The 27,567-nt window shown below is 41.2% G+C and overlaps 1 protein-coding gene across 1 annotated transcript in view; it reads right to left on the reverse strand.

The window, feature by feature from the left end:
• KIF26B (kinesin family member 26B) overlaps nucleotides 1-27,567 on the reverse strand; it is a 260,962-nt gene that overhangs the window by 12,737 nt on the left and 220,658 nt on the right. Inside the window, exons 7-12 of the mRNA XM_075267677.1 lie at nucleotides 25,411-25,504; nucleotides 24,220-24,482; nucleotides 22,758-22,941; nucleotides 18,684-18,843; nucleotides 4,655-4,817; nucleotides 614-3,986 (exon numbers count right to left, since the gene is read on the reverse strand). Of these exons, the coding sequence (XP_075123778.1) occupies nucleotides 614-3,986; nucleotides 4,655-4,817; nucleotides 18,684-18,843; nucleotides 22,758-22,941; nucleotides 24,220-24,482; nucleotides 25,411-25,504 (4,237 nt within the window). The remainder of the gene's footprint in view (nucleotides 1-613; nucleotides 3,987-4,654; nucleotides 4,818-18,683; nucleotides 18,844-22,757; nucleotides 22,942-24,219; nucleotides 24,483-25,410; nucleotides 25,505-27,567) is intronic.

The following is a 27,567-nucleotide window of genomic DNA, read 5'->3' on the forward strand; positions in this document are numbered from 1 at the left end:
TGTTGCATCAATATACCCTATTTTAGGTGAATAGAAAAACATAATAGACTGTTTTTTTTAATATTATGCCTTTGGAAATTGTATATCATTGTATGCATTAAACATGCGTCAGATGTATATGTTATTGAAAACTCCTCATGCACTTGACTGTTGGTAGTTCACATCTGCGTTCGGTATTCCATTCAAGGGGGATGCCAAAGCGGACTGCCTGAACGGAATACCGAACGTAGTTGTGAACCAGGTCTCAGATGAGTTGTGAATAGAGACAAATTCCACCAAAATCCAATGAAGTCTTAAGTATGATTTTGGAGTGACACAAGAAGGGAACACAACTGCTGACAGATGTGCCTCTAACAAAATAAAGCAGCCAGAGCCACTAGGCAACATTACCAGCCTTGTATGTGTATAAATAGAAAAGTGTGTAAACCATATGTGGTCATCACCATTGTAACCATGAAGCCTAACAAAACACCAGTTGTAAAGAATATAGTTTACTATTCTTAGTGTACACTTGCATACCAGGCCTATTATAGAGATGTTAAGACAGCAACATACGACTATATGTATATAATATACAACTGGCTCAAAACTAAAAAATGTCATTGACCCATACCTGAATTGGATCGCTTTTTTGATGATTTAAGACTTCGGCACCTCCCACTGACGGAGCTGCTGTTCTCACTCATAGAGTCTTGGGCAGAAGAACCACTTCCTGTGGCTTCACTGTCTCTCATCATACTCTCGTATCCACTGCTGCCACCACTGTGATAGAATAGTGCAGTTTTGCCCATTGCAGGTGGTAGTTCACCACTGAGAACACTGCTGTTGTCACTCCCGTGTCCACTACTGCAGCGGTGTGGCTTTCGTGGTGGAGTGATTTTGCTATATGGAGAAGGTAAAGTGTGTACAGTGGGCTTCTCCTCTGCATGGACAGCTCCACGTTCATCTGAGTCTGAATTTCCATGTGAATGCACCCCCCGACTTCCTGTGCTTCCTTGAAGTAGCTCTGAGATCCGTCCATTAACTGCTCTCAAGGGCAACTTGGAACCAAGACCGGAGCCTCTATTTCTGCTTAGAGACTGTGTTGACCAAGACATATTTTTCCCATTTGGAGGAAGGCTTGAGCTTCGCCCTACAGATTGTGGAAGTGACTTTGTTGAAAAGCTCAGGGTTTTGGTTGCAGAGGCAGAGAGGCTGCGAGCCTTAGGACTGGCAAGGAGTAGCTTGCTTACTGCTGATATCTTTGAAGGGCTTCCTTTTGGAGACGCTCCTGCTGACTGAGAGGTGTTAGTTGGAGATGACATGACATTTCGATTAAGACTTCTCCCAGACCTTGGCAAAGTGCTATCTTTACTGAGCATTATTCTTGAACTCACTGATGAAAGACTCCCTGCTCTTTCTAAAGACAAGCATTCATAATGGCTTCCATGGGATCTTCCCAAAGAATTTGTTCTGCTAGCTAACTGTTCTAGTTTGGCACTAAATAACTTACTACTACTGTTGCTTCTGGTGTCCATACTAAATCCTGTCAACTTGCCATTAAGTTCATCTGGAAGACTAGGCAGAGAAGAGAGAGAGTGTTTTGATGGACTGTTGGCAGTGTGCTGAGGACTGGCTCTATTTCTATGATCTAGGCTTGATTTCCTTATGGGAGGAAGAGGTGGAGTGCCTTTAGGACGAGTAAGAATACAATGTTTCGGAGATGCAACTCTTCTGTCTAAAGTAGATCTAGATATTTGAAGTGGGTTAATGGATCCAACAGTGTTATTCTCTAAGTCATAACTCATGATATCCTGCTCATCCTGCTTATAGGATCTTTCAAGAACTCTAGGAAGGCTGCCTCTTTGTGAGTAATCAATTAAGTGAGTGGGACTCTGCATGGTTAGTGCCATTTCACACCCATCTACAATTCTCTTAAGGTTCTCGGAGAGTGGTGAGATGCTGCCTTCTCCGCTGCTACTGCTTAACCTGTCTGTCATACTTTGCTTTCTGTACAAGTCACGGTCAGTTACGCAGTTAGCAGCTTCAGGCAGTTGTCCATCAATTGAATCATTTTTCTCCCTTTTGGTATCATCTTCACGTTTTAACCAAGGATCATCAAATATAGGCTCCAATTTACAGTCTCCAGAATTGTTTTCTACTGTCTGTGACAATTTTTCAGGCAGATTTAGTTCTGGCAGGCATTCATTAGTCTCCTGAGCTTTGAAAGGACTCACTGCAATGCAGGGATAAACTGTAATGTTTGTTTTCATTGGAATGTAGTTTTCACAGCCGCTCAAACTTGAGGTATTTGATATAGTGACTGTGGTTTTGCCTACTGCTGAAACCTTGCAGTTCTTTATAGGGGACGCATTATTCTGAACTGCCTCGACCATTTCTGACTGAATGAGCACTTTATCCACTTCTGGCTTCTGCCTGTTGTTTGTACACATCACACTAATATTCTGCAATGCAGTTGTGAATTCCGAAATAGGAGCCTCAGCCAATGCTTCACCATGGCCGTAACGTGTCTGAGCAATGAAACTGTGGCATGACTGTTCACCATCACTACCTGTGCTCATCTCACTCAACCAGGAACTGATGGAAGACCTCCTGCTTCCACCTTCTTGACATTTTTCTTCTAGTCCAGGCTTTGGAAGGGGTAAGAATTGTGTGATGCTGACTTCAGATACTGGTGCTGAGTTAGAAAAGCACTCAAGGTCCTCACTTATGCTACTAATAATACTGACAGGTCTGGAACCAGAAGCTAAAGCCTGCACAGAACAGTCACTATTAAAACTTATGATACTAGTTGGCCGACCATTGTCAAGGACTCCACTTATCGTTAGTTCTTCGACTAACGTGAAAACCAACTCGTCTTCACCATTTAGTTCTAAAGGTTGCTGGACAGTTACCATTGTTGTACTAAGAACTTCCTTTTTGGACTCATCAGGACTTTGCTGCTCTACAAGTACAGATTCAGAAGACAAATTACTTGAATTAGATACTGATCTTTTCATGATTTGTGGGCTCATACCCACAGGAGGAGTCCGAATGTCTGGTTGTGGAAGACATTCCAATAGCGATCCTGGTTCCTTACTTGTAGAATGTGGAGGGGTAGAACTAGGTAGAACTCCTTTCTGTGTATATACTTTACACCTCTGTGAAGGAGAATTTGGTGGTTTGTACTCTGAGGTTTTAGAAAGGCTAGCAATGCCTAGTCTTGGGGATCCCATTGCTCTTGGCTTTCCCTCAACAAACCCACAACTGTTCAAGCTTTCTCGGCTTCCCTGTAAGCTGGCATTTTGTACTAGCTGGGAAGCTCCACTTTGTACTCCACAGCTACCAGTAACACTTCTGGGAGACGATGGAGTAGATGTGTTAGCTACATTTCCAGGTGGAACTGGAGAGTGATTTCTTGGTATTTTATATGATGGCCCAACAATGGTCTCTCTGGCATCTTTGTCACATTGTACATTTTCTGAAACACTTTCTTCTTTATTTGATTCTGTTAGGCTTTTGGGCTCTGTGGTTGGGCATAAAGATTTGGTTGATTGTTCTCCACTATACTGAGCAGGCAGCTCTTCAAAGGGGAATCGATTTGTTTCCTCACTGCCATCAATACAATCCAACCTTTCCTGCAGTTCTGCAAAAGTATTACACTTTAGACAATCCCTCTCTGGTTTGTTGTGAGCCACTTCATTTACGTCCTCCAGTTTCACTTCATTTTTCGACTTTTGCAAAACTGGGACAATCGGGACAAAGTCAGGTGGCCCTTCATTATCTGTAAGTTCCTTGTCGGAAAGGGCCGTTCCATTGGGACCAACATAAATAACTGTGTCACATGACTGTTCACTGCTTGAAGAATAATCTGGATCACTGGATAAACTAAGAAGAGGGAAGTCAGGATCAACCACATTTCTCGAATGGAATGGTCTCAATTGAGTTGGCCTGCGCATACGACCTTCTTCACAGGAGCTCTCTCCTCCAGATGAACTTGATGTATACTGTTAATTAAAGAAAAGTCAAAACCCATATAAGAAACTATAAATGAAGACAAACTGAAGAATTATCTTTACTTATAATGATGCTGCTATTTAACAGATGAAAGACACAATAAACTAAGGTGAAAGCACTTATCTTTCCAGTTCCTATATTTTTTATATTAAACCTATTATGCATGACAACATCAGTGTTCAGTGTATAAGGACTATAAAATCACTGAAATATGGGAATAATAAAAATAGTTTATTGATCTAGAACCTACAGGAAAAAGGTACAATAACATTTTAATTGCAGATAAAATCTTTCTCTGAATTAATAAGCATTTTGGGAAGCCAAGACATAATAGTGATTTATAATCCTTATACAGATTTCTAATAGATATGCACGTAGTAGAAATATAAAGAACATACATCATAGATAAGCATTGACTATTTTGTTAATATACTATATGCTTGTATACGTGACTCATTTTTATTACGAGAGTACAATATTATCTCGGTCTCTTGTAGCCCTGCATCCATCATATTTCATACTGATCTCATGTCCATCTCACTCATCTATTCTAAGACAAAGCTCGGACTCATCCCACAATCTGTTGCTTTACTGTAATTGAGCTGAAGTCTACCTACAATAAGATAACAATGCTAACTTTAAATCGAGCATCTCTTACCTTGGTTTTCTTTTTCTTCATCCTTAGCACTCGGGAAGCGATCTGGATAGTGGACAGTGTCTCAGCATAGTTTCCTGCAGCAGCCGAAATGTGAGCTATCATTGTAGTGCGGCAGTTCATGTTCCCCAGAGACTCTCGTAGTAGCATTGTGAGCTTGCTCTCTCTGCAGAAACAAAATGAATTAAGGCTGCATTAGTGAAACATGTTTCACTTGTACTGTCATGATGTGACTTCAGAGCCCTGAAGTTTTTTTCTCTCCTCTCCTTAATGGCATGCTAATAAGGATCATGCTGCAGAGTCACACAGCATCTCACGGACAGATGAGAAATGCAGGGAACAGGTCACCGGGATTTCTTTTATGGAATTATATCAATCCACTGACCATTTGATTTTATGCTGAAACTGTGTCTAGGAAGAATATGTTAATACCTTGGCTTTTAAGACATCTAATTAATATTGGCAGCTTGGCTACTGGAATGGAAATTACTTTTCTGGGTTACATATTTTATTTTTAGTTTATTAATGTTTTTTCTTGGATCTTTTAAACACTATAGATAATATACAATAGAGAAAATACAACTATAAATTAACCACACGTTACTATATAAGTAGCTATGAGCATTGTAGTACCATCCACTCACAGCCTACTCTTTGCCAATGGATGGGGCTCACCTCTGGTGGTCAGTGGTGGTTCCAAGCGATAGACCTTTACTGGTCAGTTTTTATGGCTTGTGCTATTACACTGCTCACACATATCATGTTAAAGTATATTGGCATCCTGGGGGAGCGTTGCCCAATTGGAAGGACATTACAATATTAATGACCTTCCCCAGCTGGAAGTTCATTAATATTGTAATACTTCATTCCCACTGCACTCTGTTTTACTAGTTCCTCTGACAAACAGGGACAGCTATAACCTCCAAACAGGAGACACCTCTGACTGCCACAAAACTAGCTTATTGCCTGAATTAATATTTTCAATGGATGCCAGATTACACAACCCACATATGGCAGAGGTCTGCCACTTATATCAATAGTGACATGCTGCCACACACCGCACAAGACTAAAGGCTTCTAGTCAAACCATTGACCCTCATAAAACATTCTGCAATGCGTGAGGTCTTTCCTCACAAAGTTACCAATAGGAGGAGCCAGTGTAAGTGAGAAATAGATGACACAAGACAGATGACAGATTCCATTACATTTTTTTCAAACCTTACATATAGCATCACATGTGTAAATGGTGAAGGCAAGTATCTTGTAGGTGACCTAGTATAATCCAACCTTGAAGTACTATAACAGAGCTTATTACTCATCACGAGAAACCATATGTTTGCCCCTGGAAACAAGTCCCCTCTGGCTTTCACCAATGAGACCAAGATACATCCTCTACTCTCATTTTTGGGTGTATCCTCCTTCTCTTCTTTGCAAAGTCACTATAATCTTCCCTTGCTAGAACAATAACACTACCTACAATTACAGCATTGTATTACAGGACTCCTTAGAAATACCTGTTCCCCCATTAGATTTACTAGGTTTGGATAATTTTGCTCAAGATACCCTCAACCCAGAGGACTGTTTTAACAAATATATTCCAACCATGTTCATTCATCCTACTCTCCTATGCTACCAAATGGGATTTATGCCTGATAAATGATGGTGACAGATTTTGGAAGCAGCATGCAAAGGTGCCCAAAACACTCTTATGCATCTCATTCAATCTGTGACTGGGATCAACATATGCAAAGACCCCTATGAGGCACTCTTAAATAAATATATTGAAGGTACCCCTAAAAGTCACATCGATTGACAGCCATTGCTTGGAAAATGTCCACTAGACCTCAGTGAAGGGAAATGATGGGTGTACTGTAGTAAATGTGGAGTGGACTAGCTACCTCCAATACTGACCTAGCAAACAGAGATACGGTCTTTTTGGAGATTGGCTACCTATGCTCTAGTCCATTACTCTGGGATTCTTTTTTATTACCTCTCCAAGCTGCCTGTTTCTTTGGAGTTAGACACATGCTGAGTCTATTTTAGCATTACACTTTTATATCAATGATTTATTAAACGTTACATTTAATCATTCAGTTAGGTGTGTATAAATATATATATATATATATATATATATATATATACACATACATTAGAGAGCCATGCCTAGTTATCATTCTGAAGGCATTTCACACATTCGAAACGCACAATTTTCTTTAACAACAAAATGTAGAGCGCCTTCTGTAGGTTATCAGATACAATGGCCGCCTCCTGAGTTAAATAAAGTATACACAACGGCGACTTGACACAACGTCTTGTGTTGGTGATAATGGATGATTCATAATGAATATACATTTTCCTTTACATTCACTGGGGATGTCTTATTATACAGCCATTAATTACATTTATCAACATCTCTCCCGCTATTTAGATACGTAATGCTGCACTTATTACTTCTCTGTTATCTTTTTGTTTCCAACAAAAATGAATTCTAAATTCATTTTTCTATGACAATGTTAATTAGACAAGTACAGTAATGGACTCCGGCAAATCAGTTCTTCGGATATAATTATGCCTCCCTTTCACACTAAAACGTCTGCTGATATAACTGCTAATATTGATAATAACTTCTTACTGACTGTATATATATGTATACTATGATGGAATTGGAAAAAGCTGAATATAAAAATGGTTACAATGACGGTAATGAGGAGTACAGTACAGCATCTGCTACAACCTAATAGGTCATGACAACCCCCAACACACACAGGACGGACACAGACAGCTGAGGTCCCGTATTCAAGAACAGTCTACCGTCTACAGAATCCTACTAACCACAAGTGTAGCAAATACATATCTATATTAACAATACATATTGGAATATGGATTATATTTTGTAATTTAAAAGTTGTACATAATAATAATAAAAACACTGATTTTCCCAAGAATTTCTAATACAGATTCTTAGGCAGATACAAATATGAATGGATAAAAAAAAATCTCTATTAGCATGTCAGTTTACTATTTATAGCCAAATATGAAATTTTAATAATTGTTTTTCCTAGATTTTTTTTTAATTTTTGTATAACTTTATCTAGTAGGTTCTTTAAGAAAGTCTTAAATCTAGAAGATCTTATTTCAGTCTAGAAATAACTGACAAACTGTGTTCATAACTCGACAGTACTTAAAAGAACAATGGTCATAGAAAATGGATTGCAGATAAAACTATAAGTGAAGCAGAGACACATGTACGGACGTACATCGAAAAAAATAAAAAGTCTGAAATTAGTGTTGAGTAGGGTTGAGCGATCGCAATTCCGAACACAATCTTTTTAGGTGGGATCGAGATCGGTACTATTTCCCACAATGCTTTGCTTAGCCTTCACACTGAGTATATAGTGTATACTAAGTGTGAAGGCTCCGCTGTGGCTCCATAGGAATGAATGGAAGCAGCGGGCACACAGCCTTAACCCCCTGCGCGCCGGCTGCCTCCATTCATTTTAATGGGAGACTAAACTAACATCTCTGGTAGCTACTTACCTCCAGAGATGGCTGCTCCGGTTCCGGTGTTCTTCTTCGCCTCGCTGCGGCTCCACGCTGCTCTTCTCGCCTCGCTGCCCCGCCTCCCAGTTTAGTGTTTAAAGAGCTAGGAAGACGGGGCTTGTGGCTTAGGAGAGTGTGGGCGGGTACAGGGCTGAGAGACGTGACGTCTCCCCTCCCAGTACCTGCCCACACTCTCCTAACCCGCCCACACTCTCCTAACCTGGGAGGCAGGGGGCAGCGAAGGGAGAAGAGCAGTGTGGAGCGGCAGCGAGGCAAAGAAGAACACCGGAGAAGCCATCTCTGCAGGTAAGTGGACACCAGGGGTTACTAAGTAGCCAGAGGATTAAAAAAAAATCCTCTGGCTACTTAGTGATTCACTACACAGCGTGGATTCTAACAAAGCGGTCAATTGTTAGATTCCATGCTGTATAGTGAATAGGATTGCTTTTAAAATCCGATTTCCGATTAATAAAAAAATCCCATTGACTTGCATTGGGATCGGAATTGGGATCGAGATCAGGTTCAAATGAAAAATTATCTGAAATCGGATTTTAAAATCGATCCTGAAAAGTCAAGATCGGCTCAACACTAGTGTTGAGCGAATGGTATTTGAAACTATTCGTCTAATACCTCGCTCCCATAGGAATGCGTGGAAGCGGCTGAACACCAAGGAGTTAAGCGCAGAGAATATTTGGCGGCCGCTAACACGCATTCCTATAGGAGCTAGGTATTCGACGAATACTATACACTCAACACTAGTCTGAATCTCTTCCTTCGAAAAGCTATGAAGCGTTGTATATTTCAGGAATAATAATTTCAGCCTGAGGATGAAAAAATCCTCATAGACAATAACACTGCTAGTGCATAAAAGGATACAAAACGAAAAGTTATCATTGTGTAGCAGAAGATAAGAAGTATTTAAAATGAAAAGTCATCATTTATAGCGCACATTCTTGTCTAGTTTTATAGATTAGGAGCATGTCCACGGTCATCAATAGCATCCTTACAAAACCCTTTACAGCTTGCTCAAAATATTCAGCTTGGCAGAATGCTAAAAAAACCTATTAAGACTCCCAGTAAAATGTTACTACTCGCCTTTATAAAACTAACTATTAGTATTTGTATTTCTGCTTTTATTCTCGCCAGATATGAAACTATCAGATTATTTCTGCACAGCAGTATCCTTCTATAGAAAAAGGTGCTTAAAGTGCCTACCTACCCGTGAATGGAAGACTTACCTTTTCCTTTAGGTTAGGTTTCTACTATTTAGTCCTCTGTTCTGATACGCCATAAGATCAGAACAATGGGCAAAAAATTATAAAGTATCAACAAATGCAGATGTGCACATTCTGTCTGCATCCATCATCTTTGACTCTAGGGCTAAAAACAAGATGGAGCCTTTCTTCTGTCTTTTTTTTTTGCGGGGGGGGGGGGGGGTTCAAACAATGACAACTTGGTCTTATAGTTTTGTGAAGTATGCAATGTTTGACTTGTTACAGTAGACTTGTAGTAGACTCCAGAGCTACACTGCAACTAGAAATGAGTGAATTGAAGCTGTGGAATTCGATCCAAATTTCAGGAAATATTCAATTCGCATTGCAAGGAACTCTCAGAATGTGGGATCACCCACAATACCATGCATGCAGCCAATCAGCAACCAGCCATCTAACACAGTTACAGCCCTTTAACCCCTTCACAACTGCCCAAAGCATCGGGAGCGGGTGTTAACTGTAACTGACAGCTAACAACCTGCTCCATAACTCCCGGCTGGAGCACAGCCCCGATCACAGGTTGTAACTAGAGATAAGCGAGTAGTATTCAATCGAGTAGGTATTCGAAAGAATACGACGGTATTCGAAATACTCGTACTTGTTTGAATACTACTCCTATTCGCAGTAAAGATTCGATTCAGAACCAGCATTGATTGGCTGAATACTATACAGTGTATAGCATTCAGCAAATCAACGCTGGTTCTGCAGCAGGCTCTTCTTTGCTAGTCGGGAGAGCTGGCAGCTTTCGGTTATGTGGGAGCTGACTTTTTCTCATAGGAATGCATTGACCAGCCTTGATTGGTCGAATGCTATACAGTGTGAAGAATTTGGCCAATTAACGCTGGTTCTGCCGGAGGCTCATCTGTGACGAGGTGGAGTCTAAGATCGGACCACAATGGAGACTGCTGTGGTCCGATCTTAGACTCCGCCTCGTCATTGGCCGAATGCTGTACGCTGTATAACATTCGGCCAATCAACGCTGGTCAATGCATTCCTATGAGAAAAAGTCAGCTCCCGCATAACCGACTAGCAAAGAAGAGCTTGCTGGAGAACCAGCGTTGATTGGCCAAATGCTATACACTGGCCAATCAATGCTGGTTTTGCAGGACGAGTAAGTTCACGGAATATCAGCGCAACTGCAAGCGCTGTGCAGTTAAAGCGCACGGACCCATTATAGTCTATGGGGTCCGTGCACTTTAACTGCACAGCGCTCCTCCTAAACACACTCCTCCTGCTACTCATTGGCTTGGTGACTCTCCTTTAGTCGAATAGTGGTATCCCCCGAAACGAGCATTTTTTCCCATAGACTGTAATGGGATTCGATATTCAATCGAGTAGTCGAATATTGAGGCTCTACTCGAAACGAATATTGAATCTCGAATATTTCACTACTCGCTCATCTCTAGTTGTAACCCCTTGGATGCCACAGTCAAACATGACTGCGGCATTCAAGGGGTTCCTTATTACTACATGTCCCCTTTGGAACCAAACTTCCCTGGTGAGATTGGAGGTTGCTGATATGCATCTTCGGCAGCCTAGGGTCTGTCCAGTAACTCTGGGCTGCTAGTAGCCCCCAGCATCTGGCTGATTCTGCCCAGATGTAAGAAAGTCAGCCATGCGTCTGCATAGGCTGACTTCCTCTATAGACTGCAATACACGTGTATTGCAGTCTAAAGTGCTGAACCAGTGATCAGTGCATCGCTGGTTCAGGTCACCTAGTGACACATCACTAAAAACCACTGCAAGGCTCAGTGTTGTACACCACCATACAGACTCTCTGCAGCTAGGAAATAGCTGTTTTTTTACCGCGATTCGCCACAAATTAATTTGGATCGGATCGTATCGGAAAACCTGGTGGAGCTGCCGATATCGAATTTTTGAAACATTTGCTGATCTCTAACTAACATGAGTCAGCCACTTTAATGGGCACCAAATTATGTCTTTACTTTATTCAAAGTGCAGACAAGTAAACAAGAACGTCATCTTCTCTTCTCTATAAGCTCCCCCCCATTACTGCTACTTTATACACAGTATACTGTTCATCTGTGCCCACTTGGATTAGTGCATCAAGGGAAGATTGCTTTGGTGAAAGTTAGCTGAAGTTTGACCAATATGTTTTATGAACTTACAAAGGCTTTAGCATTTCTCGGTTTTAATTCTTTCACAAGTGACATCATGGAGCGCAGTTATATATTCTTTTAGCAGCAAGTAATGGCAGATGGCCACTTATTATTGACTGAAAATATCTAGAAGCTAATTTGAAGCTGAACTAACAGGTCTGTACTTGATGTTGTCACTTTTTCTATAATAGTCACTAGCGCTCAAAAAATTCCAATATCTCATCTAATAAGATATTTATTATAAATTGAGGATGTCTTATGAATATTTTAGGGTAATTTAAACCGCTTATAATGGATATGTGCTGTGTACTAACTGAACAATAACAAAATGAACCAGACTTTCTCATAATATACAAAGCAAAACATTTACAAATGATACCATTTTCCTCTATAGCAATAAGTACACCCTTCACTCTGATGTCTAGTGTTTTCCCCTTTTGCAAACAAGCTCTAGTAAGCCTTAAAAAAAGGTATTAGTCCCTAGAAGCAACCCTTCTACTAAATATACAATATCTATACAAAAGAATGCTGGATGACTCAGTGTACCTCTGTACAGGGCTCACAGGGCTCTGCCATATATAGGCAACTGTATGAAAGTATATTTAAAGGGGTTGTCCTATCTCAAGGATCCTATCTATACTGGTAGCTTATGTAAATTGAAGACTTTTCCTAAATATATTGCTTTATAAATGCTGCTTTGTTTTCCTGCTACGTGAACTTATTCCTCCCATTGCTTACACAGCGTTACCATAACCACGTACCTATGACAAGTGATATCACTCATTGCTCTGCCGGCAGGACAATCAGTTCAGCTAATTGCACTTTGCTGATAAAGCAGAGTCTGTTATCTCTCTATGTATACACACAGATAAGACTGAGTCCATTCTCTACAAGAATGTGCATATTATCTGATCTGCATAATTATTGTGATACCTCATAGTGTTCTGTTCAACAAGCTGGGGGGGGGGGGAAAGGAGGTGAGAAGAGACAACAGGCAAAATGCTAAAACAGTGAGATGGGAAAAACCCTTTAATGAAACACTCAATATAGAGAATGCCAAAAAAACTCTTCATTCCCTAATCTACTTAGGAAATGAACCTATTTAATCCTGAAACTCTTTAATCGCATATTCTAATAAAAAATTTCTCTCTGTGTCTTAGCCAGGCCCCCCTTCTACTTCTCACTGTCCTGGCTCTGGCTGTGAGACTACTGGCTGGAGCAGGAACCTTTTCCCGATTTGTCCGGTGTACAGTAAGCAATACATTGTCTAGCCGTCTAAGCTAAACTTCATCCATACAGCCAGCCTTTAGCCAAAGATGGAGCATATCAACAACAGATTAACCCATTTGGTTCCTGCATTATTTCATCAAGATAGTTTGTTTCAGCAACATGAAGAACATCCTCCGTACTAAAAAATAGTGTGGCCAAGATTACATCTTATTTACCGTATTTTCCGGACTATAAGCCGCACATAAAAACCTACGATTTCCTCAGAAATCGTAAGTGCGGCTTATAGTCCGGTGCGGCTTATATATGGATGGAAGCGGCGGCAAAGACTGCGTGCCGCTTCCATACATACATAAAAGGCACCGTAAGGGTGCATTCACACTACCGAACGCCGGCGTGTATCACAGCCGTACACGCCGGCGTTACAGCAGGGCTGCCGGACACTTCCTATTCATTTCTATGGGAGCCGGCATGCGAGCGCTCCCTATAGAAATGAATGGAAAAAAGCAGTCCATTCATTTCTATGGGGAGCGCTCGCATGCCTGCTCCCATAGAAATGAATAGGAAGTGTCCGGCAGCCCTGCTGTGACACCGCCGTCCTGAAAGAGAACATGAAACTTACCCAACGGTGCAGGGCGGGCGGGCGGGCATTCTGGCCTCCTCTGCCTCCGATGTTCCGTCCTTCTCCTCCGGCGCTCGCTGATAATGGCCGGGGCGCATGCGCATAATGCTTCTACTGCGCATGTGCCCTGGCCATTATCAGCTTGCGAGCGCCGGAGGAGGACGGAACATCGGAGGAAGAGGAGGCCTGAATGCCCGCCCACCCTGCACCGCTCGGTAAGTTTCACGTTCTCTTTCAGGACGGCGGTGTCACAGCAGGGCTGCCGGACACTTCCTATTCATTTCTATGGGAGCAGGCATGCGAGCGCTCCCCATAGAAATGAATGGACTGCTTTTTTCCATTCATTTCTATAGGGAGCGCTCGCATGCCGGCTCCCATAGAAATGAATAGGAAGTGTCCGGCAGCCCTGCTGTAACGGGGGGGGGGGGTGTAGTAGTTTAACCTAACGTTTACGGTTGGGCTCTATCAGCATGATTTTGCTGATAGAGCCCCTCCTCGCCTGCCGAGCGCTTCCAATAGAAGCGGCTGGCACGCGGGGGGTTAAGCGGCCGCTGGCAAAGTCTGCCTGCCGCCGCTTTCAATAAGATATAATGCGCACCGGACTGCGGCTTATAGTCCGGTGCGCCTTATATATGAACCGAGACGGACTATAAGGCGCTCATGGGCAATGTGGCTTATAGTCCAGTGCGCCTTATAGTCCGTAAAATACGGTACTTCTATCATTTGTTTCTAGGTTTACTGTTCTGATGTTGAATTTATATGTCTAATCCTCATTTCATTGTTCATAGAAGTTTCATTGAATTAGCCATCAACCATATACAAGCATACATTACAATTAGTATTATACTATATTTACTTTTGTGCAAACACTATTTATTACATAGTATTTATACATACATATCAATATATATTTGTCTGCATTTTTATAAAAGATGACCAAACTTTTAATGTTCTTTTAACAGCCACTGTACATGTTTCTTCACTCTCAAATTCAACAATTCATATAATTTCGGAGTCCTGAAAGGAAGGGTCCTCGAGACCACCCATCATTCAATGAATTATTAAAAATAAATTAATTCTGATAAATAGATTTTGTACAAAAGCTGCTAAATGTGGAAAAACCTAAAACCCACGCTGTGGTTAAGCATATTAAGGATGATAGGTTTCAGGCCACGATGCGGGTAATGAAAGCTCAAACAGTATTATAAAAGGTAAACTTTTTTTTTCCTAATGAAACTTATTGGATTTTTAATTCAATTATATCGGTTGACTGGTATTGTTTGGCGAGAAGATGACCAACCGTGCCATGAATACTGATAAGACGCCATTGTGTGATTACTACAATTACATAGCGGCTAATCGGCGCTGGTTGGTTGGGATGTGTGCCTTCATGTAATTGAGCCGGAGCCATGGGGGAAACAGGTGAGAATATTTATAGCTGAAGACTCTGTACAGAGTGCAACAGACCTTCAGTCAGACTCATTTGTATGCAAAATCCCTTCTAAAGCCTCATTTAGTACTAATCAAGTCATATTTGAGAAATAAGAGGGGAGATGGACTAAATAATTTGCAGATAATTCATGTTTATATATTGACATTAGGAACCCCCCTAACTATTTAATTGTCAGATAAGCCCTTACAGAGCCTTGCATATTAAAATGGTCGGCACTGATCCTTTTATCCTCTTTAAAGGAAATTATGCCGTTCTGGTGCAGCATTTGCAGTGTGGTTGCATAAAATAAAATACATTTCCATTAAGGAGGAAAAAAATTACACTGAAGCTCCTCTAAGGGATTGTCCACTCCTTTTGTTGCTGGAATCCCACAACATTAAGTTGGAGCTGCTGGTGCCCCAAAGGAATATCTATAGAGATGAGCGAACACTGTTCGGAATAGCCGTTCCCATAGAAATGAATGGAAGCGGCCGGCACGCGGGGGGTTAAGCGACCGGCCGCCGGCAAAGCATACGTGCCAGGTACTTCCATTCATTTCTATGGGAGCGTGCTGTTCGGATCGGCTGATCCGAACAGTGTTCGCTCATCTCTAAATATCTATAATGTTCTATGGGATCCTGGTAGTAGGTTTTCTCCTGCAACTTAGTAGAAAATGAGTCTGAGGATTGGTTTAGGCCTGGTTCACATCTGCGTTCGGTATTCAATTCGGGGAGTCCGCATGGGACCCCCAGAAAGGAATACTGAATGCATTGACAAGCGGTGAGCTTATGAACACAAAGAGCACATAGACTATAATAGGGTCCGTGTATTTTCCGCACAGTGTCCGCATGAGTCATGCAGAGAGGAAAGTAGAACATGAAGTACTTTTCAGTCCACATGCTCCATGCAGACACCGCCCAGAAAACACACGAACCCCATCATAGTCTATAGGGTCTGTGTGCTTTCATGAGCTCACCGCTTGTCAATGCGTCCAGTATTCCCTTTGGGGGGTTCCCGTGCGGATTCCTCGAACGGAATACCGAACGCAGATGTGAACCAGGCCTTACAGAGCACTTTTTAACTGAAGAACAAACTAGCACATGTTACATTGCCAGAAACCGAGGTTTTCAATTGAATGTCCATTAGCATACAAGTGACATGCAGAGTAACATGTGCTACTCATTACTACAATTAATAACTGCAATTGTATTGTATTGTATTGTATTGTAAAGTATGTAGACGGTTTAAATTTTTTATATTTGCAAAAATGTACAGCGTTTAACCTTTTACAGAGTTGCCAATTTTTATTTTATTTTTGCAAAGATTTCTCTACCTATTAAAGTCGTGACAGTCTTGATAGGTGTGACTGTGAATTGCAGGAACCTCTATGGTCTGGGACGAAGCCATGATTTTCTTAGGGAGCCTTCACAAGATGTAACGCTGCGCTCATTCTGATCGTAAAAACACGTTCAGAGTGAGAGCGTAAAAAGCAGCTCCCATTGACTTGAATGGGAGCCGGCGTACGTGCACTCCTAATTGAAATCGATGGAAGGCTTTTTTCCCTATACATTGAAATCATAGGGAAAAAAGCCTCCCGTTGATTTCAATGGGGAGCGCACGTATGCCAGCTCCCATTCAAGTCAATGGGAGCTGCTTTTTATGCGCTCATTCTGAACGTGTTTTTACGATCAGAATGAGCGCAGCGTTACATCATGTGAAGGCTCCCTTATTGTGGACAGGCTATCAGGAAAGGAAATCATGGCTGGTTCTGATATGTATCAGTTCAAAGAAAGTTTCTGCATTCATGATCCTTTGGCAACCTACCAAGACAACAGACTAAGAAGATTAGAGAAAATCTTTAAAATTCTGAAATGTTTTTAATTTATTTTTTAAACAAACGCTCAAACATTTTTTAACAAAATTTTTAAATATCTACAAATGTAAATACGTTTACGTTCATGGGAAATCCCCTTAAACAACCTGTTTTCCTACTACAGACATCTGTGCATTTTTTGCGCTTATTAACCCAATCCCCCTTCGGCAAATCAATGATGATCCCATACTGGGGAAATTTCTATCTTTACGCTCCAAATTTTCCAAGAGAATATTGAAAAATAGTTTTTACAAACGAGAAAACCCTTTTAGGCAACTTTGTAATTGTGACATTCATTTCTTAGTTGAATTACCGCAGGATCCGTCTACGGTGATGTGGGAAGAGCTTTCAGGTCCCTATGACAACACTTCCTATATACAGTATATTTCTAGGTACGTCAGTGTTATATGGAATTGGTGTCTTACATACTGCCCCTTTTACTGTACCACTATTTTTGTCATGGTACATGTACATGTATATATTCTCATGGTGATAAATGGACATATTTTGTTGTTTTTGCTCCATGTAAAGGGATTCCAGAGAATGTCGCGGCCGAACTCTTCGCGAGAGAATAAAGTCTGATCTCCAGCCCGCTAAGGATGCATAGCGCAGACTAATCAGAGGCCTGTGAGTGCCTACTAATGAATTCCAACTTTCCTGCAGCCTCTCCCAGCGTGACACTGATGAAGAAAAATGAGGACTTTTCATATTCTCCCTGTGTGAATTTTTTCTAATTTTTCAGAAGGCACTCCAGCTATGTTCACAGAGCTGTCATAGGCGACAAATGAAGCTGTTTGTTTTTATTTCTTTTCTAACAAGATAAAAGGCAATGTGTGTTTAGGAAAAAAAAAAACTAAACAAAATTGGATTTTGTACAGATCATGATATTAGCTGAGACAACATAAAAACCACACTGGTATAGATTATGCATGAGTGCGCGCAAAATATATCCAGAGAGCAGGAACAGAAATGTCAAAACGTACAGAGTGTTGATCACATAAATTGCTAAATCAGGCGATTTTATTGTGTATAGATTTATTAAGCAGCAAAAGCGCATTGTCAGGAGAATACACGTCACTTCACACAGTGGCTTAAGTGTGCGGCTGCTTTGTTGCTTCAGACAGAATTGCTTCTTTTTTTTTTTAGCCACTTACAATTTGATAGATGTAAGGTTTTTTTTATAGCTCTGTAAGTCAAATGCAGTGAATATCGCTGGAAGTCGCTATTAGAAAGACAAGACCAATTATTAATATTAATCCTTTCATATCAGTAATAACCTGTTTTTTCTTTCCTGAGATATTGTAGCTCGGACCGCCCGCAGTCGTTGCCATATGATGTGGAGATCAAACTGTAGTCTGTTTCCTAGGCTCCCATATTCAGTATGGAAGTCTATTCATTACACTGTACTAAATACAATAGCCTGGATGGAGTGCAGAGTTCTAGACATTTTGGAAGTCTCTGCATTCAACATGGACCACATGTTGATCTGTGCGGCAATAGTTCAGAAAAGACAAGAATTACAGAAGAATTAACATTTATAGCATGGAGTTGCTACTTCTCTGACCCATAACTGGAAGTATAGATTACAATTACCGTATATACTCGAGTATAAGCCGACCCGAATATAAGCCGAGGCCCCTAATTTTACCACAAAAAAATGAGAAAAATTATTGACTCGAGAATAAGCCGAGGGGGGCTTTTTCAGCTCAAAAACTGGGCTGAAAAATTCGGCTTATACTCGAGTATATACGGTATCCACTTTATGGCTGCGTTAGAGTGATTGGTAGAGGTCCTAGGAATCGGGCCCCATGTTCAGTAACTTAAGCCAAGGGACTAACACAGTTTCAATGCTACTTATGAATAACTAACATTTTACTGGGTCACCTGCCCACCATATGCATGGCTGGTGCTGATTACATAATAGAAATGTATTAAATATTGACTTACTTGTATGGGATGTGCTTGCTGCCATTCACCAGAGCAAGGATGACATTGCCAAGTGCTGACAATGAGAGACACAAGCCCGTGCTGCTATCTCTATTTTTACCCTGCACCTTTACGCAGCTTCCCAAATCAATAAGATGCAATCGACTGCGACCTCCCGACACTGCCAAGAAAAAGGAAAGCAAGTTAACCTTCAAGAAATGGAGCACGCTGCCATATAGTATGATAAAGTGTTACTACAAATTCCACACTTACAGCATAAACACTATACAATAAAGTATTAAAGGGTAGTTGGGACTCAAGACTGAAGGCCTATCCTTAACACTACTAGATCATTGGCAGTCTTATTCTAAGCACCCCCGACTACCTGTATGGAGCTTTGTCTGTCTCAAACCCCAACTCTATGAATAACATATATCATTTGTAGTCTTACATTACACCTTTTGGGCTTATTTATATGCCTGTGTCTGTTTTTCGTCCATGAAAACAAGATTCATTTCTTATCCGTGAGAATGTCTGCATTTCGCCCGTTTCTGTCCATGTTGTTCCATCCATATGTCATCTGTTTTTCACATCCAATTAAAAAACAATGAAAAAGTTCCTTTTTGTTTTGCCCTACCAGCTAAAATGAACAGTCCATGAAGAATAAACTGTACACGGATGGCACCATGCAGTAGTCAATTTCCTTGACCTACTGATATAAATTAGCATATTTTGTAACAGTAGTGCACACTTGCTTTTTTCGGTGGACAATTATCCCCACCATGTTATAGATCAAATTACAATGATAAGAAAGTGACCTTATGTATGTTATTTTTTTAGATTTGGAAGAAACGAACTTTGAAGTCTTATCAAATGAGGCAATAGGTGCACTGAGGGTGGGCCCTGAGCTCCCTGGAGCACCGATTTTGACAGGTAGACACCAACCATCTACTGTGTGCCCTCCCATTGCTATCATATCATCTATCCTATTAGAACAGCAAGAACAGAGCCCCAGGGATGAAGGTCCACCCCCAGTGCACTAACTGCCTCATTTGCATAAGGCCCCGTTCACATGGGGAGCGGATAGGTGGATTTTGACCCCGAGAGTTACACGGGAAGCCGCGTCACTCTCGGGCCAAAATGCGCCTGCCACGAGTGTTACGGCTTCCAACAGTCGCGAATTCCCCCTCTGGAGTAGGCTCAAATGAATGGACCTACTTTGGAGGGCGCTGTTGTGAGAAGGATGCTGGGACTGAATCTGGACTCAGTCGCTGAGTCCGCCTCAAGAAAGGACAGCTGGTTTCTTTTTTCCGTGAGTGGCATGTTGCAAAAAATACAGTAGCCTGGCGGTCTACATAGACCTCCATTGTGAGGGGGCGGATTATGATGTGGAATCAGCGCCATAATCCGCCCCCTCATGCCCTGTGTGAACTAGCCCTAAGACTTCAAAGTTTTCTTTCTCCTAATCTATAAAAGTATCATACATAAGAAATGTTATCACTGTAATGTGCTCTGTAACACGGTGGTGACAGATGAATAAACCTGGGGAGGTGGAAGAATCCCTTTAAGGCCTCATTCACATGGCAGTGATTTATGTGGAAAATATGGACCCATTGATTTGGTGTCAAGAGCTTATATCATAAAGAAGGCAGTTCGGCTCAGTCATTTGTACACTGTAATGTGTTAAATGGTCTGAACTACAGAGGCACGCAGCATCACATAGGCTACTTGTCTACATAATTTGCTAAATTGCATCTTTTCGACACTTGAGTAGACTGTTCAGCTAAATAAATGATTGTACATTGGTTTCCCTGGCTATGTTGCCATCTGTCTAATAACATTATCTAGCTGGAGTGTATTGTTCCACTGTTCCCGACATGATAAGGGCAAATCTCGATACAATATTCACAGCTGCACAGCGACCCATTCACATTAAGCCAAGTTCATTCAGCTTATTTTGGGCATTAAAAAGTGAACCAAATCTAATTTTACTCCTTGTAAGTTTTGAATTGGCGTGTGACAATGTGATATGCAAATGAAGAGAATATGTTTTAATTAACATGGATACATGAAGGATATGAAAACGGAAAACCCAAGTCTTGTGCCATCTGCCTAACACAGAGAGCGGGCTATGTAAGTCATATTGTTATTCATGCAGTTATTATGTAAAATTCTCGCTCCACTCTTCCACTTTCCATAAAATGCTTTATTTGTCCTAGACTAGAACATCCATCATTCATTGGCTTTCCTCTATCAAATAGGGTCTACAGTACATGACTTTGTCAGTCGAGAGTTAGATGGAAACGAACAATTCTTCTATTTTCTTCATGTACATGGTTGTCATCAATCAACTGGAAAATAAATCCATCCAACATAGAGCTGAGCCTGAACTCTTATTGCTCCCTTCAGTTAAAATTGCTTTTGTTCAAATCTTCTAGTCTTTGGTTACGTCTTGTCACTTTTCATCAAGCTTGGCTCATATGCAGGGCTCCTAATATATGCTGATATTATATCCTGAATTTCACTGACCAGTGATAGAATATCTGTTATAGTTTTTGTCTATTTCAATAAAGGTGAACCAATAAGGTACACAATATATAACCTTACATTTATGTAGGCCAATATGTTTAGAGAAATAGAAATCACGGTCAACAGCATTTTCTAGATGGCTATATCCAGTGAGAGGTCTAACTGACATCTACTCTTGCCAGGGGCATGCCAAGGGGGTGTTCCTGGAGGAAGTAATATGGTGCACACAGTGGAGGCCTTGGGGTGCAAGTGAGGGGACAACAACTTTGAACCCTACCAGGATAATCCCCCCACAGTGTAATGGTACCCTTAGTATCCATACATAGTGAATTGTCCCCTAAGTGCCCCCACAATATAAAGTTCCCAGGTCCCACACTGTAGAACGTCCCCAGGTCCCACACTGTATAACGTCCCCAGGTCCCACAATGTATAACGTCCCCAGGTCCCACACTTCAGAACGACCCCAGGTCCCACACTGTAGAACACCTCCAGGTCAAACACTGTAGAAACTTCCCAGGTCCCACACTGTAGAACATTGCCAGGTCCCACACTTCAGAATATCCCCAGGTCCCACATTGTAGAGTGTCCTCAGGTCCCACACTGTAGAACTCCCTCAGGTCCCACACTGTAGAACGCCCCCAGGTCCCACACTATACAACCTTGAAACAGCCTCCTTGGCATACTTGGACTAATCTGAAACTGCATATTTTTATCTTGATCTATTTTTCTCTTGCACAGTAGATTGCAATGAACATAACCTAAGATACTAAATGACTGAAATTTTTGTTTATTCCTTATTGTTTTATTTATTCCACTTTTCACTGCCATGTCTGCAAGTTCTATACTACCATCTATGCTATCTTGCATTAAAGGGATTGTCCAGCCCTGTACATTTTTCCCCACCACTTTTCTGTCTTCTTATGTTCTCCTTATCCTGGATGGTGTCCCTACAAAGATATTTGACCACTGTAGATAATCACGGGCTCTTATATTATAATTTAGTGGTCTTGGAACGTCACGTCTGCAGAGGGCACTTGTCTGTATTACATCATTGCTATCGGTCAGGATACAAAGACTACCAGGAGATACACAATTGGTGGATTAGAAGCTGTGAAGGATCAGTAAGGGCATGTTCACACGGCGGAAACTCTCCACGCGGCTAGCGGCATCCCGCTCCTGATAGGCCCGAATGAATGGGTCTAATTAGATGTGAGTCTGGAGCCGTGGATGCTGCGGTTGTGTCAGCTGTGGTATCCGCTGGAAGAAAGGGCATGTTGTTTCTTTTTCTCACTAGCTGAAAAAAAATCGCTAGCGGGGAAAAATAGCGAGTGACTCCCATTGAAATGAATGGGAGACTTTTTTGCAGGCAGACTTTGAGGTGGATTCCTCATCAAAATCTGCCTACAAAAATCTCTGTGTGAACTAGCCCGATGACTATTAATTTTTATGTCAGCCTATGTACTTTATATCATTCTAAACAGTTTTGTAAAACACCTACATGTCTAGAACACCCCTTTAAATGCATGCATATAGGTTTTTCTAATACAGAACAGTTTTCATACTTACTGCCTCCTTTCCCACTTTTTTCCATGCGATATTGATAAATGTGCAGAGTAAAGAGCATGTGCGAGTTCCTATGGTCATCTTCATCACAATCCCTTTGGCTGCATTTGCGTGACGCGATAGCGGCATCCAGGAAAAAGGCAGCTTTCTCGGCTGTGGGTGCCCGCAGTTCACTCTGATTCTGCAACTGGAAACAGAAGAGACATTGTCTAAGCAATACTGAAGTTATTTCTACGATATCAAATTGTTTGAGAACTGTGGAGAAAGCCAATGTGTGGCAGAAACAAGTGACACTGATCGGTTGTGGTCTCCTGGCTATATCATTACTAACATGAGAGAAAGCTTCCTAAATATACCCAGGCAGAATCGGATCACCCTGACCTATTTATACAGCTATACAGTAATCCCAGATAAAACTGCATGAATTAAACACCCAAACCGCTTGTGGTTTTTAGCACATTTTCCCGTATTGTTTCCTACCATCACCTAAACAAGCTGCAGCAGACTCCGAAAACAATTTATTTAGATAAGTGATACAGAATTCTCTTCTATCACTCAATTTCTGCAACCTGGGGCTACCTCGGATCAGATACAGAAACAAGGCAAACTCCCATGGATAGTAGATTGATTTATAATGTAATAGAAGAACTGAAAACTCAAATTAATTGTTTTATATTTTTCAATGCTCGGCACTTGACGTCCCCCTCTGGAAGATATACTGGAGCTGCCACCTTTCCCATCTACCAGGATGATGGATTTCAGTGCCTGATACTCTTCTAATTTATTACTAGAAGTCATAAGTTTTATTATCACGGTTCATCACACAGCAGGATACAACACTTTGTGTTTATTTGATGTCATACAGTCCGCTACGCACTATATTCTTATAGGGGTTTATACTCAATGGTAATTTACAACCTGTCTTTGGGCTGATGTATTGGGAGTATGGTTATAGAACAATGCAGTGTAGATTTACACAACAGTCCATATTACAATAGCTAGACTGCATGTAAAGTTGAGGACTATATTTTTGTATACTCTGCAATGATAGATGTTAACCTGTCAGACCGATGCAACATATACAACATACAGTTGGCCCAAGGAGATATATGGAATGGATACACCACAAACGTATACTTGTGACTTATCCAATAAATATATGTAATATATGCAGATATTGGACATTGAGTCTGTTAGCCTGTGAAGCTGAAGTATTACATATACCTACACCAAGAGAAATACAGGTATCATCACCATTGCTCTTGATCCTTGCATGTGGGCGACAGACAACGGTAGGAGGCCCTACATATATTCTGATAACTGAAACTAACCCTGAAATTAAAGCTATGATATAAAGATATGGATGTATCCGAATAATATCCATTGACATATTGCCGTTATTATTTCATCAGCTGGTAAACCTCTGTTTATACACCATTACTAAACACATTTTGCATTGTGTTACCTGCATGCCACATATTGGATCCTCACACAGGTAGACTCCCGGAGACTGGCCATCCTGTAGACTGCCGGTAGCCACTTCGGATAAGAGGTCTCTCAGGTTCTCCTCCTTCCCCCACACTTCCACTGCTGACACTCTAACCGAGAACCGAGCTCCTGTCTTTTCCTTCCGTTCATTAATCAACTTAAAGAGCCATGAAATAGCACAAGGGATAATGCCAAGATTCTGCATGGAGTCATCCTTGCCGATCATAGTGTATGACTTTCCTGTCAGACACATTAAGAGGTATACATACATCAATATAACACTAGTTAAATAAATACCATTATATTTATGGTAGTAATGAATTATGTATATGTTGCATTTTCCTACATGTGGCCAAAAGTAACTTAAAATAGCAATAGAAATCAGGGGCTCACTCCCTCCTCTGACTCGGTGAAGCGTTGCGTGGGTACTAAACTGGGAAATGTCGCTGTCAGAGATGTCTGGCAGCAGCTTGTCTCCTTGAGAACAAGAGGATCGGGGAGTTGAAATATTATCTACCCCTACATCTGCCATTAGGGAAGGGTTAGGAGGCCCCCATACACATTACATGGCCCATTGGTTAAATTAAAGGTTTAGCTGATCCCATGGCACCCATTGCAAGTAGAGCTGGGGTTTTTCCTCTTTCTGGGGGTAACCCTTCTAGTTTCAATTGTCTATCTCTCTGTGCTACTGTTATAGGACAGGAATTGAGCACATTTTTTCTCTGGTTCTTGAATAATGTCTCACTTTTCGGGTAAGGTAATACTAGGCCTTCAACTTAAGTATATCAACCATTACAGTATTAGCCTGATATCATCCCAATTCTCTGAAAACCTTTTCCACTTCAGCAGAGAAAATTGTTAGAATAGTCAGTTTAAAGGGGATGTCCATCTTAGACCATCTCTTGTTGCAATAAGTTGAACTACCTCTCTAGAAATCTATTAAAATCAATGGGCTGTGTAATGTAAGAAAATGGATCCTCCAGAGCAAAAAGTGCTGGCAAAGAGAACAGGGCCGTATATGGGTACCAAGAAATTCTAATATTTGAAAACATGTTTCCCAAACAAGAATATCTTGTAACAGATGTGACACGTCAGATATAACTGTAACACTTATGATATTAGACGACTGTACACTTATTCACAATGAAGCAGATTATTCAGTACTAACCAAGCTTGGAATGACCAAAGCAGAAAACACATCCATCTGCTCCATTCACGACAGACTGTATGACTTCAGCCACCGTTCCAGCACACACCTCTGCCTATATGGGAAAAGTAAAAAATAGTGATGTCACTCCCGTCTAGGAACATAATGAATTCTGCTTCCATTCATAGGTTTTCTATACTTCTGATGGTTAGATTCACATGTACTATATATGGCACTTCAAATTTTCCAGACAATTTTTTCTCTTCCTATCATGTAAAGAATCTGGAGTGCGGATACGGAGGCTCATTATTTTCTATCCGCACTGCGTTGCTTTGAGACATTCACAAGTAACTCCTTTATCTTGACACAAAACCTAATAAAGAAATCTTTCGCTTAGAAAGGCGTAGACTTTACACATAGGAAATGGTTGATTTTTAGAATCGCTACAGATCTGATTTTCCTAATGCATAGCAAGCTGACCCTTGACTTCATTAGCAGCAACTCCTTTAACGTTTATGCAGACACATCACCTCCATGTACTAATAAAGGATCATTTCCCTCACAATGCATGGACATACATATTAATGTACAGGTAGAGCTAAAATCACTTTAAGGATCATTGTGCCTTCAAAGATAGGTAAGGCTACAGAAAAGTTAAATATCTTCTACAATATCTCTCGCTCCATGAATATTAATCTTAATAGATGGTTTTCAGATACTTAAAGTGGATTCACACTGAAAATGTAAAACTGTCCTGCCTCAGTCAATTACAATGTTTCCAATAATGGCATTATAATATATATTAAAGAGATTCTATCAATAGAAACCCTTTTTAAACTGAATACACATAGGAATAGCCTTAAGAAAGGCTATTCTTGTCTTACCTTTATTATTCTGATCCATGCCGCCGTTCCTTAGAAATATCTTCTTTCTTCCTGATGTAAATGAGTTTTCTTCCAGCACTGGGGGTGTTCCCGTGCACTCAAACAGTACTGGAGGCGTCCCCAGTGCTGCTTGAAAACTCTCCAGAGACGGCCTCTGTCTTCTTCTCCACCTCCCGCCTCTTCTCTCGCACTCCTCTTCTTCAAAAAGCGCCGACTGCGCACGACCATCGGCCATTTTTCCTGCGGCCGAATGAGAGATGCCACAAGAAAATGGCCGACTATGCATGTGCGCCGGCCATTTTCCTGTGGCCGAACGGGAGAGGCCACAAGATAATTGCCAACAGACATACGCATTCGGCTCTTTTTGAAGAAAAGAACAGGAGCCCGCAAGAGAGGTGGATAAGAAGACAGAGGCCGTCGCTGGAGAGTTTTCAAGCAGCACTGGGGACGCCACCTGTGTTGTTTGAGAGCAGGGGAATGCCCCCAGTGCTGGAAGAAAACTCATTTGCATAAGGAAGAAAGAAGATATTTCTAAGGATTGGTGGCGCAGATCAGAATAATAAAGGTAAGAGAAGAATAGCCTTTCCTAAGACTATTCCTACATTTAATTAGTTTAAAAAGGGTACGGTAATATAATGATAGAATCCCTTTAATATAATATAGGCTATAGCTATTTGAAGTCTGGAGGTGATTGCAAGACATGAGCAGTACAAATGGCACTCCATCTCTACTGCACAGGCCTCACAGATACTTCTGGTCTGTGCACAGTGTCTCCAGGCTGCACACAGTGAAGAGGAAAAAAGGAGCCGTCTCCCATATGGGAAGCTAGGTAAGCATGATACGATGGGGCCGGGGAGGTGGGTTAGTTACTTGAGAAGGACTAGCAGTGAGCAGGATAGCTTAGCATAGCTTAGCTAGGGAGACAGGGGAGGGGAGCCTAGTAGTGGGTGGGATAGCTTAGTGTAACTTAGCTAGGGAGACAGGGACAGGGGTGTAATGGAGTGTGAAAGGTACACAGGAAGTTACATAGTAGCAAGCTAGCACCTTTGCAAGACTGAGTCTTCTCATAGAAACTGGCATAAATTATGGCAAATATCTACACCTTGTTGATATTCCGGGACATGAACAGCCAAACATGCACAAATGTATTAAAATGGTATCTCTGGAATCAGATTTGAACTTGTAGCTTAAGCTAACTGAAGTCTTTGACCCAATACATATGTATCTTTCTCAATTTACCAGACACTACTCATTATACCTCCACAATATTTAGTCCCTGGGAACTGTGATATCC

This window comes from Leptodactylus fuscus, chromosome 3 (genome assembly GCF_031893055.1).
Source record: "Leptodactylus fuscus isolate aLepFus1 chromosome 3, aLepFus1.hap2, whole genome shotgun sequence".
Classification (NCBI taxonomy): domain Eukaryota; kingdom Metazoa; phylum Chordata; class Amphibia; order Anura; family Leptodactylidae; genus Leptodactylus; species Leptodactylus fuscus.